At 30.9% G+C, this 16,613-nt stretch overlaps 3 protein-coding genes across 4 annotated transcripts; 1 reads left to right on the forward strand and 2 right to left on the reverse strand.

The window, feature by feature from the left end:
* Window positions 1-326: 326 nt before the first annotated feature.
* Window positions 327-858, reverse strand: Polr2L (RNA polymerase II, I and III subunit L). Of its 2 annotated transcripts, XM_015978222.2 has the most exons (2): window positions 696-858; window positions 327-637 (listed from the first exon to the last, which is right to left on the reverse strand). In XM_015978222.2, exon 2 carries the CDS (start codon window positions 619-621, stop codon window positions 418-420), a length of 204 nt encoding a protein of 67 aa, XP_015833708.1. In that variant the 5' UTR covers window positions 622-637; window positions 696-858; the 3' UTR covers window positions 327-417.
* A 235-nt stretch (window positions 859-1,093) lies between these two features.
* Sumo (Small ubiquitin like modifier) lies at window positions 1,094-9,395 on the forward strand. The gene is made up of 3 exons (XM_965688.4): window positions 1,094-1,299; window positions 1,386-1,505; window positions 8,981-9,395. The coding sequence occupies exons 1-3, from the start codon at window positions 1,282-1,284 to the stop codon at window positions 9,113-9,115; spliced, it is 273 nt and encodes a 90-aa protein (XP_970781.1). The 5' UTR covers window positions 1,094-1,281; the 3' UTR covers window positions 9,116-9,395.
* LOC659449 (uncharacterized) lies at window positions 9,380-14,583 on the reverse strand. The gene is made up of 6 exons (XM_965753.4): window positions 14,427-14,583; window positions 13,531-13,645; window positions 13,207-13,374; window positions 10,180-10,480; window positions 9,748-10,129; window positions 9,380-9,700 (listed from the first exon to the last, which is right to left on the reverse strand). The coding sequence occupies exons 1-6, from the start codon at window positions 14,484-14,486 to the stop codon at window positions 9,413-9,415; spliced, it is 1,314 nt and encodes a 437-aa protein (XP_970846.2). The 5' UTR covers window positions 14,487-14,583; the 3' UTR covers window positions 9,380-9,412.
* Between the last annotated feature and the right edge of the window lie 2,030 nt (window positions 14,584-16,613).

The raw sequence follows: 16,613 nt of genomic DNA on the forward strand, positions 1-16,613 counted from the left end.
AATAATTTAATATTAATCATATTAATATTATTAATCACTGGAAACAAAACAACAATTAAAATGGTTGCTAAAGAAAACAAATACAAGAATGATAAAAAAATCAAGTTGCTTGGGAAAAGATCTGACTTCATTTCTAAACTTTACTGGACATCCCTTATCACCATATCGACACTTTCTTGACCCTCTAGACATGGTTGAATTAACAAAGATAATGCAATTTTTTTGAATAACTTTATAAAAATAAACAAAAAAGTTACCGTGAACTCGTGAAGTAGGAAAAACTAAATAGGATGTTGCAAAAATGCTGGTTTATGAAAGACAAGGCATAATAGTAAAATTTATTCAAAAACGCGCCTTTTTACATGCCATAAAATTAAACTTACACCTACACTTACTTAACAGACTTACTACTACAGATTACTTCTCTAAAGGAGCATAATTCAATAACTTTTCAATAAGATCGACGTGTCCAAGAAGCATTCTTCTGCAACAGTACCTCTTCAAACCCAAAGCATCCAAAGCATCTCCTTCCGTATATTCAGCTTGCAAAAGCCCAAGATAAGCCTCCCATTTATTTCCAATAACTTTCCCACAAGTAAAACAACGAACCGGTATAATCATCTTGTCTCGACAAAACCTGAAAAAATATAACCTAATTTTTCACTGACACATCAAAAATTAACCAAATTCTGTACCTCACACTCTCGCTTAATCAAAATTTGTTGCGTTGGTATTTAGACTTTAAATTAGATTACTTTCAAAAAGCTTTAACTGCGCTTTTCTAGAAGCTTTTTGATTTCTAATTTCGTGAATTTCTGGGTTCTTCACTTCTGGAATATTGGTGCTCCTGATCAATTGAAGCTTGTGGCCTGCCATCTGTCGACGGCAATAACAAATAAGGATTAATTTCTTGATTAAATTATTAAAAAATCGCAGAAAACATGTGAAAGTTATATTGAAAACAAAGCCTAATTTTTTGTATTAATTTACCGCGTTGTTTCAAGCACGTTTTGTCAACGTGAAGTGGTAAATTTCTACAAATGTTTCAAGCGGAAGTGTGAAGTTTGAACAGCTAAAGCCGACTTTGACTAACCGCGTAGTCACTTCCGGCGAGCAGTTACCGCTACTTTGCAAGCAAGCCGGCCATTATTTGTTAGCGGCAAGCTGCGTGTCTGTTGATAAAACGGTTAAAAGTGCACCAAATTCCACTAAAACCGTTTACATTTGTGCATCAACTTCGGCCCCAGACCCTCCTACAAGCCACAACCAAATTTGCCAAATATGGGTGACGAAAAGAAGGTAAACATGACTTTTCTTTCCTAACCATAAACGAGGTTTTTTTCCCGTAATTTTGAACTGATACTCACGTTTTTGGGACTTTGCAGAGCAATGAAACGGAACATATCAACTTGAAAGTACTGGGACAAGATAATGCTGTCGTCCAGTTCAAGATCAAAAAGCACACCCCTCTCAGGAAGCTGATGGGGGCTTATTGTGAAAGAGCGGTAAGTGTTACACTTTATCTCAGATTCTTTAGTTTATTACTGGGACAAATGAGTAAGAACATGGATTGTGATTCATACTTGTGTTTACTAAAATGTATCAAAAGCCGCATCCTTTCTCCAAGTCTTTAATGTGCCATGATTTGCATTTTTTTCATGTTTGGACGTCTGAAACCGCCACATTTGTTGCAACTCAACTTCTTAAATGTCTAAACCAGGATTTGTTAATGTTTGTTCACTCCTGTGCGTAGTGATTGGTTGTATTCGGAAATAAAATTAACTAGACGCCCTCTGGTGACGACTTTTGAACTATGTCGAAAACAGTAACGAAATTTTCGTAATTCAATATTTAATTTAATTTTTTAATTTAACAATTTTGCGTGTGTAGTGTTAATTACTTACAGTAGAGAGAATCACTTTAAGGTAGTTGGGGCCTTACAATCGGAGCAAAAAGTTAGGCCAAAAGAATATATGGTGCCACAGTGTATAGTATCCACAGTAACCAACCCAAAAATTTTTACTGTGAATGTACTGCCCTGGCCAGTCATAACTCATTTGTGGAATGTGACAACACTGTCGGAGTTTCGATTGAAAATGTCAAATGTGTCAAATAATTACATCACAAAGGAAGAATTATTAGGCTAAAACCATCGATAAACGATGAAAAGCTACAGCGGTTTTACTGTAAACGCGTCCTATTTTCGAAATTTAACCGAAAAAAACCGTAATTACATCTTCTAGGTGGCCCCTGTGGCACGCTCACCTCGTAGGAACAGCCATTTTTAATCTATTTACTTCCTAACTATCCCGAACATAGCTCCAAAGTCAAAAATTCTGTGTCGGGATATTTGTTTTGTTTGTTAACTGATTCAAAATTCATTTTTAGCGGTTTTACAGATGCGCTGTGTTGCCAGTTCTATTTTAGTGTAACCCTTTTACTACAAATTTCTTATCGTTTATTAATTAATATCTCCAAAATTTGGACGGTGACCCCCAGTTTTTTTCCCCTTAAAATACTTATTTGATGTTGCTGAATGATGATTTAGTTTTTAAAAAAAATCTTAAGAAGGGTTTGATAGCTATACCAAAAAACGTACAAAAAAATTTTGATTCACCATATGCCGCAATGTAAAAGAGTCAAAAACTCAATTTTCAAAATTCAATGTCTCCGAAACTAGACGGTCAATCTTTTTCATTTTTGCACCATCGATATGGAATTCTTTGAACAATAATCTGTTAAAATTTAAAAGAAATCTTAAGAATGTTAATTTAGGCACCAACTACCTTAAAAGTACGTGGTGGTAAATACTAGCTTTGACTTTGGTTCTGCGGTTTTTCGTGGTATAAAGTGTTTATTCTTGGAATTTGAAAGTGGATAAAAAGTGAAAAAGATTTAAATTTTGATTACAAATTAAAGTTGTCAAATTAAAGACCATAAGTAATGGATACAGCGAACACAAAGTTGGGCTCAGGAAACCAATAAATTAGTGAAGTGTGTGAATTTTAGATTAGAATTTTTCCACAGGAAAAATCATGAAATACATTGGTAAATTTACAAAACTACAATTAAGATTAAAAACTGCTGAGACATTTAAATGTAAATTATGTCAAAAGGTAGGCTTTTCGATGCCTTTGTAATAATTTTCCAATAAAAAAGTGAACCAAGCAGTCATTCGTTATTCGTGTTTTCCTCATCATCTCTAATTTGTCAACATTCGTTTCTTGCACCAAAGATACAATAGTCATCCCGTATAGACAATGAAATAATTGTGAAGTTTCAAAATTCGTACAACGCTCAAAATATTCGAATAAAAAATTTCCCGCCATTTATGGTTAATGCTTTCGACCTAGCTCAGTGGCACCCCCAACGGTAATTTTACTTCCGAATAACTAGAGTAAGTTAAGTAACGCATAAAATTCATATTTTTGTTGGGAGTCATTTTCAAACAAAATTTCAAAAAACATCCTCGAACATGTCGATTTTATATTTGTAAATGTTACATCATAGTCACATTTGTGACATCACTGGTTTCTGAGTAATGACGTCATTTTTAATTATTTTAAATGGAAATCGACATTTTTGTTCATTGTTTTCAATAGTTTTAGCTGTTTCAAAACTATAATAACGCCAACGTTACATTTTCCTGAATTATTTTTTTTAAATAAGATTGATAAAATTGTGAAATAGTTATTAATGATTAGATCTCTCATTGAAAATATAAATCACATTAGCTATTATTTTTTTGAAGTACATGAATATTTTATAACTGCTAATTTTGAAAGAAAGTGCGATGTTGGCGTTTTTATAGAACGTGTATCAGAACTCACTCCCCAGAGAAAAGGGGGACGTGGCGTAGACAATTAGGTGTCTGTAAATGTTGACAAAAAAAATCCATGTTGAACGTTGTTCGAATAATAGGACTATGAAATCCACCAATCCCAGAAGCTGAACCTCAGTAATTATTTTGAATCAAAATAGGTTGCCAGGCATTAAAAATAAATATATAAATAATAATGTAATAAATAAATATTACAGTAATTCTTTGGTAAACTGCAAAAAACTGTCATATTGACAAAATCTAAACGACGTTTTGACAGAATTTATAATACAGAGTGGATTATTATTTCTGAAATGATCTTAGATGCAACCAAAAATACCAATTCAAGCATTCACTAGATCTCTGACTTTTAACAAAGCAATTGGCTCAGCCTGTATAACAACACCATTCAAAATTTTTCATTCACGTTTTAAATAAATACAAAAGAAAACCTATTAAACTAAGGACTACTATTTAACTAATTAATATTATATTCCTTAATCTTTCTGATAAGAATTCGAAAATAAAATTAACTAGACGCTCTCCGGTGGCATTACTTGTCGAAGTGTAACGAAATTTCCGTAATTCTTCATTTAATGAATTATTTAACCATTTTGTGGGTATGTTGTTAATTTTTTACATTGGAGAGAGTCAGTTTAAAAGAATGTGGTGGTCGTGGAGGGAGAAACTTCTAGAGAGAAGGTGCCCTATACCGCCAATATTAGGTTCTTAGCGATCTACAAACACCTTTTATGGCCTATTCTGAATTTCCCGCTTAAGTGTGCAACCAGTGCGCAGGTCTGAAGCTGTTGCTACAAATCAGCTGATACCAGATAGGCGTCTCATGAATTCTATGCTGTTCTTTTTTTTTTTTTTTTTGTTTTTTTTTCGTTTTAAACAAATTTTTTCATACTTTCTGATAGTTTTAGCTAATAGCACGTAATAGTGTTAATTGTTAGTTTTAGCAGTTAGTGGTTTCAAGGCAGCCCCCGAGAACTGTCAAAATCAGATTGTCAAATCAAAAAAATGTGTTTTTACTATTTTTTACTTTTATACATATCTCAAAATCGACAACAATTTTCAACCGGCAACCATTGTGGCCTCTCCAACTGGCAAATACATTTTAAAAGCGGTAATTAAAAAAAATCTCATTCTCAAAAATTTTTTTCTAAAAGTTTTTTCCTCGCTATTGCTTGTATTGGGTTCAGTTTTTGCATGCATATTTACAATGATGTTGTGCATGAATGGGTGTATTTTTTCCGATCCTTAAATGGATTCAATACTACATAAAAAATGTGTAGTTTTGTGGGGAATTAATTTCTAATTATTCTGCTTTTTGTTTGGTTCTGCTCCGTGGTCTATTTTTTGAGATATGTATAAATGTATGACCACATCATTTTGAGAGTTCTCGGGAGCCGCCTTAATGAAGTAAATTTTGACAATGGTAAGTTGCAAGTGTCCCCAAAATTAAAATGTGCCTAGTGCACCACTGGTTTGAAATTTCTTGTGGGGAAGAATGTTAGCGCGCGCACTTTACAAAGAGTCATAAAAGGTGTTTGTGCAAGAACCACGGTTTCTTGCTTATGTTCCCTCCAGAAGTTTCCCCCTCTACGGGGGTGGTAAATACTAACTTGGCCTTTAGTTATGCGATTTTTAAAATGTATTTTTTTGGAATTTGAAAGTGGATAAAAAGTGAAAAAGATTTAATTTTTGATTACAAAAAGTTATTAAAACAATTACGTAATCAACTAATCAAAGACGCGAATTCTTACTAGAAAAATAAAATGGTGTATTAGCTTTTCCAAAATTATAAAATTATAAATTATTCATGGACTTCAAAAAAATAATAGCTAATGTAATTTATATTTTCAATGAGAAATCTAATTATTAATTACTATTTTACCAGTATTAGATCGTAGCAAAGACATGTTGGGCTCAAAAAACCACAATAAATTAGTGAAAGGTGTGAATTTTAGGTTAAACTTTTTCCACTCAAAAAAATCATGTAATACTTCTGCAATTAAAATTAACAACTGCTGATACATTAGGCATAAATTGTTTCGAAAGGTAGGCTTTTCGATATCTTTTTAATAATGTTACAATAATGTAAAACAGTCGGTTCGTTACTGGTGTTTTTCTCGTCATGTCTATTTTGTCAACATTCGTTTCTTCCACCAAAGATATAGGTATAGGTAATAAGGTAATGCAATAATTGTGAAGCCTTCATACAACGCTTTAAATATCCGAATAAACATTTCCCACCATTTATGGTTACTGTTTTCGACGTAGCACTGCGGCGGCCTCACTTCCAAATATCAATTTTTTATATAAAAATAAGAGACTACGTTTTGTTCTTATATTATGTTTTTTTTTTCCGATAATTACTCATAACAAATATGAATTCTATGCATTACTTTAAACTTAAAATTTACTTAAACCATATACAGGGCTTTCATTTCAAAAGAAGCCAGTCTTAATAACTTTTGACATTGAGCAAATCTATTTTCAAGCCAAAACAGGTCGATTAGTATCGCGAGGGGGAAGTTCAAAACCAACATTAGTTATATTTTAGGTTTCATCCCTTTATGGCTAGCCACTCCTACTTTAAAATTTAAAATTGCTCCCCCTACTTCTTTAAACATTTTCGGAAAGGGGAAAAATTTGCGTATCTAACTGTTAAAGAAAAAAAATTTGTCGATTTGTCTTTTAGATAAGGGTGGTTATATTTTTGAAATTTAATTTTAATAAAAAATTGTTAATTAGGGATGCAATGCAATGCAATGAAAGAGAAAACCAACATTAGTAACATTTTAACTTTCATCCCCTCGTCGCTAACCACCCTTTAAAATTTTTAATTGCACTCCCAACATTTTAAAACATTTTATGTTGGTTTTGAACTCAAAAACAAATCGAAATCGAAAAAAATACTTTTACGGTTAAATAAGCCTTTATCCCCTCTCCAAATATTACAAAATGTTGGGGGTGCTATTTAAAATTTTAAACTAAGGGGTGTTTAAAACTAAGTGATGAAATTTGAAACTTACTTTATTTATTAATGACGTCATTCTACCATCTTTTGTTTTTGACTTTTAAACAAAAGTCGAGATTTTATCGAAATCTTAAAAAATTCGTATCTTTATTAAGTTATTTTGAATGATACAAACAAACAAAGATAAGGCAAAGACATTAAACATATTTTTATACTTTTTTACGAATAACTTAACGATTTTTTTTCAACTACTCGGACACCTTTCACATTTCATTGACAAAAGTGTGATTCCCTATCATTTTTGAGAATGATGTGTCGAAAGTGCCCTAAATTTGTTCCACACCATTGTATAATAAAATAACTTGTATTTTTTTAAAATATAAACAATAGGGGTTGTGACATTGGAAACGCTATTTTTTTCTGATTTCATATACCGGGTGCATGTATCTATTTGTATGGTACACAATTTTTAAATATTAAATATCTTTAGAACACATATTTCTCTTTGTAGTTGGTCATCAAAAAATTTTGAATCTTCATTTAGAACTAGTAGTATCGGGTACTATTTATACAGGGTGCTCAAAAACTGGCGCACCAACTCAGTGGTACGTTGTTGAGAAGCATGTGTAGATAACGGGAAAAATATTGCAAAAATTCCTAGTCATATTTAAAAAAATCTGGAGCTACAAACTTTTTTTGTTAACTTCTTCAGTTTTCATTATTTTTTAATGTTTTTATGTTTCGCACTAAGTAATCATTCCCTAACAAAACGATGAATAATTATTTTTAAATTTCCTACGACTTTAGCACTTTTTTTTAAAAATAATATTTATTAAAAAAAATAAAATTCAAAAAAAATCACAGTTAGTAGATGTGCCAACACTGGGAATTATTTCCATATCCACATATCATTTATCTAAAATCCGTTATTTATCAATAACTTTAATACAAAGAATTTTTTTACTATTTATACCTTTATATGTAACCAATTCTCTTCCACACTCCATTGAGTTGGTGCGCCAGTTTTTGAGCACCCGGTAGTTTCACGATTTTTTAATCATTTAATTTTAATAAAACTATGAGGCGGTTGTGTATTTGTTCGATTAATAACATTAACATACTATATAATTTCACATTTTTTACTACAATAATCGTTCACCTTTTACGTGAAATACTTTTCCCATAGCCAACTACTATTAAACATTCATTATGTTTTTTATCAAAAGTACTATGTAAAAATATCGAATTGCATTTATATCTTTTTCAGAAAAAAATAAACTTTTCTTAAATGTCACAGTCAACTATAATTTCTGTTTAAAAAAATACATCTTATGTTATTATTATAGATAAGTGAATGAATGGTTAAAATAATCGTCAACAACATTATTGAATTTTTCTAATTTTTCGTCTATGTATCTTTTATAATAAGGAAGATACGTTTTTTTTTATAATTTCCCTAAAATGTCAACTTGTTTGTAACTCAAAATCATAAGACGATTGCAGGATGCAGTTTTGACCAAAAGTATTTTCTTAAAAACGTTCTCGAGAATGTTTCACTCGTTTTTCTAAACCTCTTAGTTTCAGGGGTGCCCTATTCGGACTTCCAAAATTACCCCCTTTTATTCTTCTGTTAATTAAAAATAAAAAATAACTTGAAATTTAAATAGGAAATAAAATAAAAACAAATTACTGATAATTACAAAGAAAAAGCTTCATTTTATTGTTCTTGCATTATTATAAAGGAGGTGTTGTTTTTTGCATATTTTTTCAATAATTAAACATAAACCCTAACATAAAAATAAAATAAAAAATAATGTTATTACTCAAAAAGTCAACAACCAATGATGTCATAAATGTTACTATGGTGTAGCATTTACAGAAATAAAATCGACCTGTTTGAGGATTCTTTAAAAATTACAGATAACCTATGATTATTAACCAGAGTTGTTGTTTTTTTTTTTATAAATTATTAAAATTGCGTTCCGAGCTCATCACGAAGAAAAGGTCTCTTTTAAGTGATTTAACATTTTTATTGTACACTAGAGAGTGTTTGGGGTTTGGTTTGAGTCTATGGTGACAGTGACTGGCTGAATCTTTAGTGTAGTATTTATTACAAAAATGAATAGTTTGAGTTGTGCTGCAGTTGCAAAGTTTTGCTTTTTTAATTGCAGGGCTTGAGCATGCAGGTCGTGAGGTTCCGATTTGATGGAACCCCAATCAACGAGACGGACACTCCAACATCCCTCGGGATGGAAGAGGGGGACACGATCGAAGTGTACCAGCAACAAACTGGCGGATATTGTTAAAATTAATTTTATAACGCGGCTTACCTTGTAATTACCGCTAGCATTGAGAATCTCCCAGTGTTCGTGGTCAATTTGAGGTAGTTTATGTATAGATTTAAGCTAGTTTCTAATATAATTTTTAAGGTTAATCGAAAACAATACTACTTAAATGAGCACTTTTTGTCGCGTTTTCAATGTCTAAATTCCTGTACCGCAATGATTTTGTTTTCAGTTTTAGTGAAACTTCAGTTGTGTATTTCTTATTCTTAAATTAAAATAATACAATTCTTTTGATAACTTAGGGGATTTTTTATTGCCTTAATGTTTTTTCGATTTTTTCGTTTTTACAGTTTTTTCGGTTTGGCTCTTGTGAGTGAACACTTGATCACCACTTGACCTGAAATGTAGATTTCCATATACAGTGGCGCCCAACAAACATATTAGGCTAATTATGGCAATTGTCTCTACCCTGTTTGGTAGAGGGACACCACAGGCTGTGTACCAATAGGAGCCTTCGGACGGGGGCTTGCCTCCAGGTAAACAATGCCAATCGAAATATTTCTCATCGTAATCTGTTGCGCACAAATATCTTCGTTTTTGTAACGTCTGAAAATTATTATTTATTGATTTATTTCACTTAAGAAATATCTCACCATTCCGAATGCGGTTTGAATTGGCACATATTCGTCACAAGGTCCGATTGGTTCTTTAACACCCATCGCAATTTCATCCTCGGGGTTGAAAAATATAGGAATAATCAAAAAACTGATATAGTGTATGAATAAATGGGCGATCAATAACCAAGTACTCCAGTATGTAGTGTGTTGATTATTTTTCGCCTCAACTGTATCTTTCGGAGTGCGATCAGCCGACCATATAATCAAAAGGAAAATCACAAACAGTATGAAAAAAGTGACTTCAGAGTGAATTTTGTAAATGTCGTGTAAAGGGTGGTAAATCGGGATAAACATGAGAATCCCTCCCGGTGTGCCTAAAATTCCAGCAATGGTCGAACATAAAATCTCCTTGATGGGACTGAAATTTTCAGTTATGTTTTTGGGTGAATATAATTATGTGATTAGTACTTTTTATCAGCGATCCATTTTCCTTCGCTTTTGCAAATCAATTTTCTCGTAAAGTGGAACCAAAACGTAAAACTTGCGGCAAAAGTTGCGTGGAAATAGTAGGAATTCCACGGGACCCAGTAGTGTCTGTCTGCGATATTTGGGTCAGTGTCGTGCCAAGTCCAGTGCAGAAAATTTACGCTTACAATGTCGTACGGAATGTCCACTAGCACGGAACCTAGGCCCACGGCGAATGGTTCAGCCCAAAGTGGGAGACGCATTTTGGCAACGCCGATTGAAGAATTGTAGATAAAACAGGGATCTGTAATGTGGTTTTGTGTTCTTTTCTATAAACTTTTAAAAATTAAGTATGTAAACTGGTGAAGCTATATTATTTACTGATTAAGTTGGACAATAGTATAAATAAAGTCAAATTTTATGCGTTATTATTTTTTTATTTTTAGTTTTATTTGACCTTAACAGTAGAATAATACAGGCTGTTCCGTCTAAACCTCACAGTAGAAGTATTGTGAGTTCTAATAATGATAGTCATCTGAAAATTTGTGTACAATCATAATCTTTTAGGACTTGCTCAATGAAAATATTTTCAAGATGGCAGCACTTCCGGCTATACCGGAAGTCGCTATCAACTTCCTTATTTTAAAAAGCTATATTTTGAATGCGTTTTTGATTTACTAGAGTTACTTTAAGGTAGTTTTCATAAGCCTTCCCTATACCTAAATTTAGCCGTTTACGAAATATTTGTTTTTTTTTTGGATTTGCACCTTCCAGTTCAAAAATCGATAACGCTGCCATTTAAAAAAAATGAAATATTTTTCAGTGTCATTCAGTTTAAAGGTAAATAATGGACTTTTTCACATCGCTAGGACATCTCCTGTATGTAAAAAAATCATTTCGAAAAATTAGGCAATAGAAATAATCCTAATGGAACCAAACAACCTAAAGTAACATTTTGCATGAATTTTACAAAATGTTAAAATGATTAGTTAATAATTTGTTTAAAAGCTACAGAAGTATTGTCATCCATTTTCCGTTGAAATTTTGATTTGCTGACTTGAAAAATAAATTACGTGCCACTTCGTCTTGATTAATGAAGTCAGAGATGCATTATTACTTTTGCGCCAAGTCATCAATAGTTATTTGTATGCGTATACAGGGCTGTTTTATTGTTACAAATTTAAACCAGTGATTGAGCATTCAATGAGGAAGTTTCCATTTTTTTGAAATTAATACCATTAATAGTCTACATAATTGTAAAACTAATGGTACTTTTCATTTTTTTATATTCGCAAAAATAAAAAAGTTATGAGACCTCAAAGTTCGAAATTTGACAGATCGCGCACTTTACTGGTCTCGCTAGGTGTGACGTCACGCGGCACAATTGACTCAGCTGCCCACTGTCGCGTGTGGAAAATTCGATTCTTTGAGGGGCTGTAACTGGTTAAAATTAATATGTTTCCAAAATTACTTCGCTGTTCCTTAATTTTTTTCCATTTAGCTATTGCACTCCTATATCTTTTGTGTTTTATGAACTATTAGCCCCAAATAAAATTTAGAAATCTCACGTTATAAAACCGTTTGATATCAAATAATGAGAACAAAACAACTTAAAAAAAAACAAGAAAATCGTAATTTTATATCTTTGAAAACTCTAGGTTTGTAATTATACACCACATCTACTTATTCATCGAACGTATCTTTAAAAGCATTGACAAATAAAGAAATTGTATTTCTGTTTATGCAAGAGTCGATATCTTTAATAAGAAGTCGTTTGTAGAACACGTTTGTTCGCTTGTTCTAGAAATCATAAAAATTTCCATTAGTTAATATTTTTATTTTTTTAACAAAATAATATTTTATTAATATAAATATTTCTCATGAATTATTATTTATAACAATTTGTAGAAAAAATCTGAAAAAATTCAAAGGCATACAGAAAGAAATAAAGCAAAAAAATCGCAAACGCTGATTTTTGTGTGATTATTAAAATAGGTTATTATTAGTTATTAGTGATTTATTACAGTATCTACTTAAACAAATTACTTCAATCATCACAAATAACACTTTCTTTCAATATTTATTTCTTTTAAGTCAATAAAATTATCCAGAGATCTCAATACAATGCCGAAAGGAACAGTAGTGTGTAAATCGCCGCTACCTTGTGAACAGTTTATGCCGCGTGACGTCATCAGGCTCAAAGCGGGACCGCTTTCAAACCGGCAGACAAAAAGCTTATATTTTTGTTATTTTTAAAGCTATCGAATTAATTTTTTTGCATTCAGTTTCTTGATTTGAGTACTATTATGTTGAAAATAAGTAATAACATTTTGAAAAATTGGAAACTTCCTCATTTCAAGACAAAAGTTTCCTATAACATGTTATAGTTAACAAGTTAACAAGAATTTAAAAAATACGCCAACTATTATGACCTTACTTTTTTGACATTTTAAGCAACGAAATCTTAAATTCCGTAGATTTTTACACAAAAAAAGTCTTTTGTGTTGTTTCGATGCAACTCACCGTTTTTGCGTTAACTCGATTTAAAATTTATGTAACAGACCACAAACAGCATGAAAATCAGGAAGGACGACAAGAACCAAATTTGATCGCATGTAATTGTAAGAAAATGTCGACTTTTCGCCCGTTCTTCTAAGGGGCATCTTCAGGACAGGTTCATCCTGATTTTCATGCTGTAACTGAATTTTCATCAATTTTCATGAGGTATGTTATAAAAAAATGCGGTAACGTAGAAATGTACGAATTTTGCAATTTGTCAAAGATTTCCATTTTATATTGATTAAGTGCTTATCTAAAATTTGATAATTCCTTAGATTGTTGACCTATACATATATGTGTGCACAGGTGGCTGATTTTCAAATAGAATATAGAAAAAAAATTACTATATCTATAAAAATTGCAAAATTGCTGAACTTTTTGGTGTTTTTTGGGAGAAAACTGTAGATGTATCCATTGCCAAGGATTTAAATATATACTTACTCTTTTTTCACATTACTTTGTTTAACTTACATAAGAACATGATGTGCAACGGGAGTCTTCGTCCTAAAAATATTATCGGAGTTTGCGAATGCCAAAAATTGTCGATATCCGGAAGTATGTAACACATACATTCTACAACTATTCCATGAATCAAAATCCCCAACCATAGATAGGGTAATCTGCCTCCTCGAATTAAAGCTAAAATTCGTTTGAGATCTACGTTAGGTAGGTGCTTTTATTTAGTAATTTTTTTGTTAAATGTAATTTTTACGAAATATTACTTTTATTTTATTTAAAAATAAAACTACTTGCAATTTCCCAAAAAAATAATACGTGAAACTATTCCCAACTTACCATGAAGTAATGTTGCTATACCACCAAATATAAAGGCAAATTGAGAAATCAGGTAAGTGGGTTCGTATTTTAAGTGAATACTCAGGTCAGACACTCTAACAAACCAATCCCAAAACTGAAAAAAGAGTTGCAAACTGTTTAATTTCCTGAATAAAAATATTGTTGTGTTGTTATTCATTTAGAAGCTAATTTCTTAATGAGAAATACCGAAACGATCTAAAAAGTGTTTTTAAATTAAAATTGAGTTAAAGCTAAAAACTTTAAAAAATTCACGCATTTCAAAATCGGTACAAATTAAATGCACAGTGTTTTATTTAAACGACAAGTATTTATGATCAGTAAAAATAATAAATGCACAGTAAAATAATAAACGCACAGTAAAAATAATAAATGCACAGTAAAATAATAAATGCACAGTAAAAATAATAAATGCACAGTAAATAGCAATAGCATCTCAAAACTAGAGAGTGTAGAATTCCACATTTCAGGTTTTACGTTTTCGAATTTAATCGTTCGAGGAATATGTTGCAAGCTAGCTACTGACCGTTTTTTATTTAAACTGTGCAAACTGAAACTAACTGCATAGACGATTTTTTACTGGGCAAATTTTAATACAATACTGTGCGTGGTTTACTTGTTTAAATTTTTTACTGTGCAAAAATGAATTAAATACTGATCATTTATTATTTTTTATTGATCATAATCAAATTTATAACCGGACGCTTTATTACTACTAAAACATCTTTGAAAACAAAGAAGAGTCTTTCATATTTGAAAGTTGTCATTTTGAGAGGGCTGAGCCGAAGACCAAACTCCCCTATTTTTATAATTAATAATAATAATAATTCATAAAATCATCCTAATATAGTAGTTATTCAACAAATGTTAGCACTCACCCCGTCATACTGCAATTCCTTAAATTCAGCACCCACGACATACAAGTCTTTATTATCCATTTTTGAGTACTGAGCATTCGCAGCTGTTGCTGAGGTCTGAACACAAATAAATAAACCCAACCTGATAAATTTAATAAGTACTTGACCTTAGTAAATAAGATAAAAATATGTGAAAATATGAACAACTGTCTACCGATTACAAAGTGTCTCTACGCACCTTACCCATCAGTCATTAACTCATCATCCTGTAATTTGATCCCATTTCACTTTTTCAAGTAAAATACAGAGTGACCCAAAGGTGTGATGCCGGTCTATAATTTTTTTGCTATTTAAAATAGTCATTCCGTTTTCATTATACGATAAATACTTAAAGTATACAAACTGAAAATATTTTTATTATACATAGGGTGTTGAACCAAAGATATATTTTTTTAAATGGAACAATCTATATATCTTTGCATAATTAGATTCCATGGAAAAAAATAATGTAACTTTATACCGGCTGCTCAAAAATCGGCGCACCAACTCAATGGTGTGTGGTAGAGAATTGCTTACCTATAAAAGTATAAATAGTAAAAAAATTCTTTGTATTAAAATTATTGATAATAACGAATTTTGAATAAATGAAATGTAGCAACGTTGTCTAATAGTGATCTCAATAGAATTTGATCAACAATAAAAATAAATTATTTTTGAATTGGTTTCCTAGGAAATAATTTCCAGTGTTGGCACATCTACAAATTGTGATTTTTTTGATGAATTTTATTTTTTTTTTAATTTAAAAAACTGCTAAAGTCTGATAGTAGATTTAAAAATAAATATTCATCGTTTTATTAGGGAACGATTACTTGGTGTGAAACATAAAAATATTAAGGAATAATAAAAACTGTAGAAGTTAACAAAATAATTTTATGGCTACAGATTTTTTAAAATACGACTTTAGGAATTTTTTCAAGAATTTTCCCGTAATCTACGCATGCTTCTCAACAACGTAACACTGAGTTGGTGCGCCAGTTTTTGAGCATCCTGTATAAACTATTATGGGACAATCTCTTAATTGTTTCGGAATTATTTAATTTTTCCGTATAAAAAAGACCAATTTTTGAAAAATCACTGTGAAATCGCCTATGAATATTTTTTGATAAATTTGGAGCGTACATATCCTGTAGTTTTACAATCGTCGGATAACCATAGATCATTTGTAGGAGTTTATACGGGGATTCAAAGATTCGCCATAAATATTAAAATTTCACTGTAGAAAAAGTCGAATAATGGCCTAAGGGTTGCATTAAAGTTATTATTAGGTTAAAATTTCAATTTTTGACTACTGAAACGTTGGTTAATAATTTTTAGTTATTTTATTAATGTTTAAAGTTAAATATCTTTTGTATCTGAGTACTCAGCAACAGACATTTAACTGTTATTATTTTTGGATAGACAATTTAAAAAGAAAATTTAAAAATAAAAATAAAAAATAGGGTGTTTCATGTAAAAATTTTAAGTTATTCAACTTTTAACAAACCTTTTAATTTTTTCATTTTCTGATTATATATATATATATATATATATATATATATATATATATATATATATATATATATATATATACATACTTAAGGTTTGAACATTCTTCTTTAAAGTGATAAAAGTCCCACTTTTCTAGGAATCTCAGTTTTTGAGTAATACATTTGAGAGCGTGTTTTTGTTAGAAAAATTAAGATATTTCATAAACTAAGCTATATCGACCAATTAAAGTTGAGGTCAAAATCATTAATTTTAAAAGGTATATCCAAAAATGTGAAAAATACCTATATTTTCCATTTAAAAAACCTAAGTTTGTATTTTTACACATTCCACAAACACCCTGTCATTTCAAATATGAAAATAATTTTAGGTGAGGCAAGGGGTTAGTATCTATGGTTGAAGGAAAAAAAATACTTTTCTAACATTTAAAGGTGAATAATAACGGACTTTAGCAACTCGCTGGGACACCCTGTATGTTGCAATTTCGATATTAAAAAAATCAGTATCTCAAACACAAACTGAAAAGCTCATACTATCATAAAATTAAATTGAAAAGAAAAAAACAAACACAGATTTTTTTTATTTTAAAACTACATTTCAAAATGCGATTTTAGTAATCACATGTATCTTTCACTACATGTCAAAAACTAATAGTTGCACCGA

The sequence above is a fragment of the Tribolium castaneum genome, chromosome 1 (assembly GCF_031307605.1).
Source record: "Tribolium castaneum strain GA2 chromosome 1, icTriCast1.1, whole genome shotgun sequence".
In the NCBI taxonomy this organism is placed as follows: Eukaryota; Metazoa; Arthropoda; class Insecta; order Coleoptera; family Tenebrionidae; genus Tribolium; species Tribolium castaneum.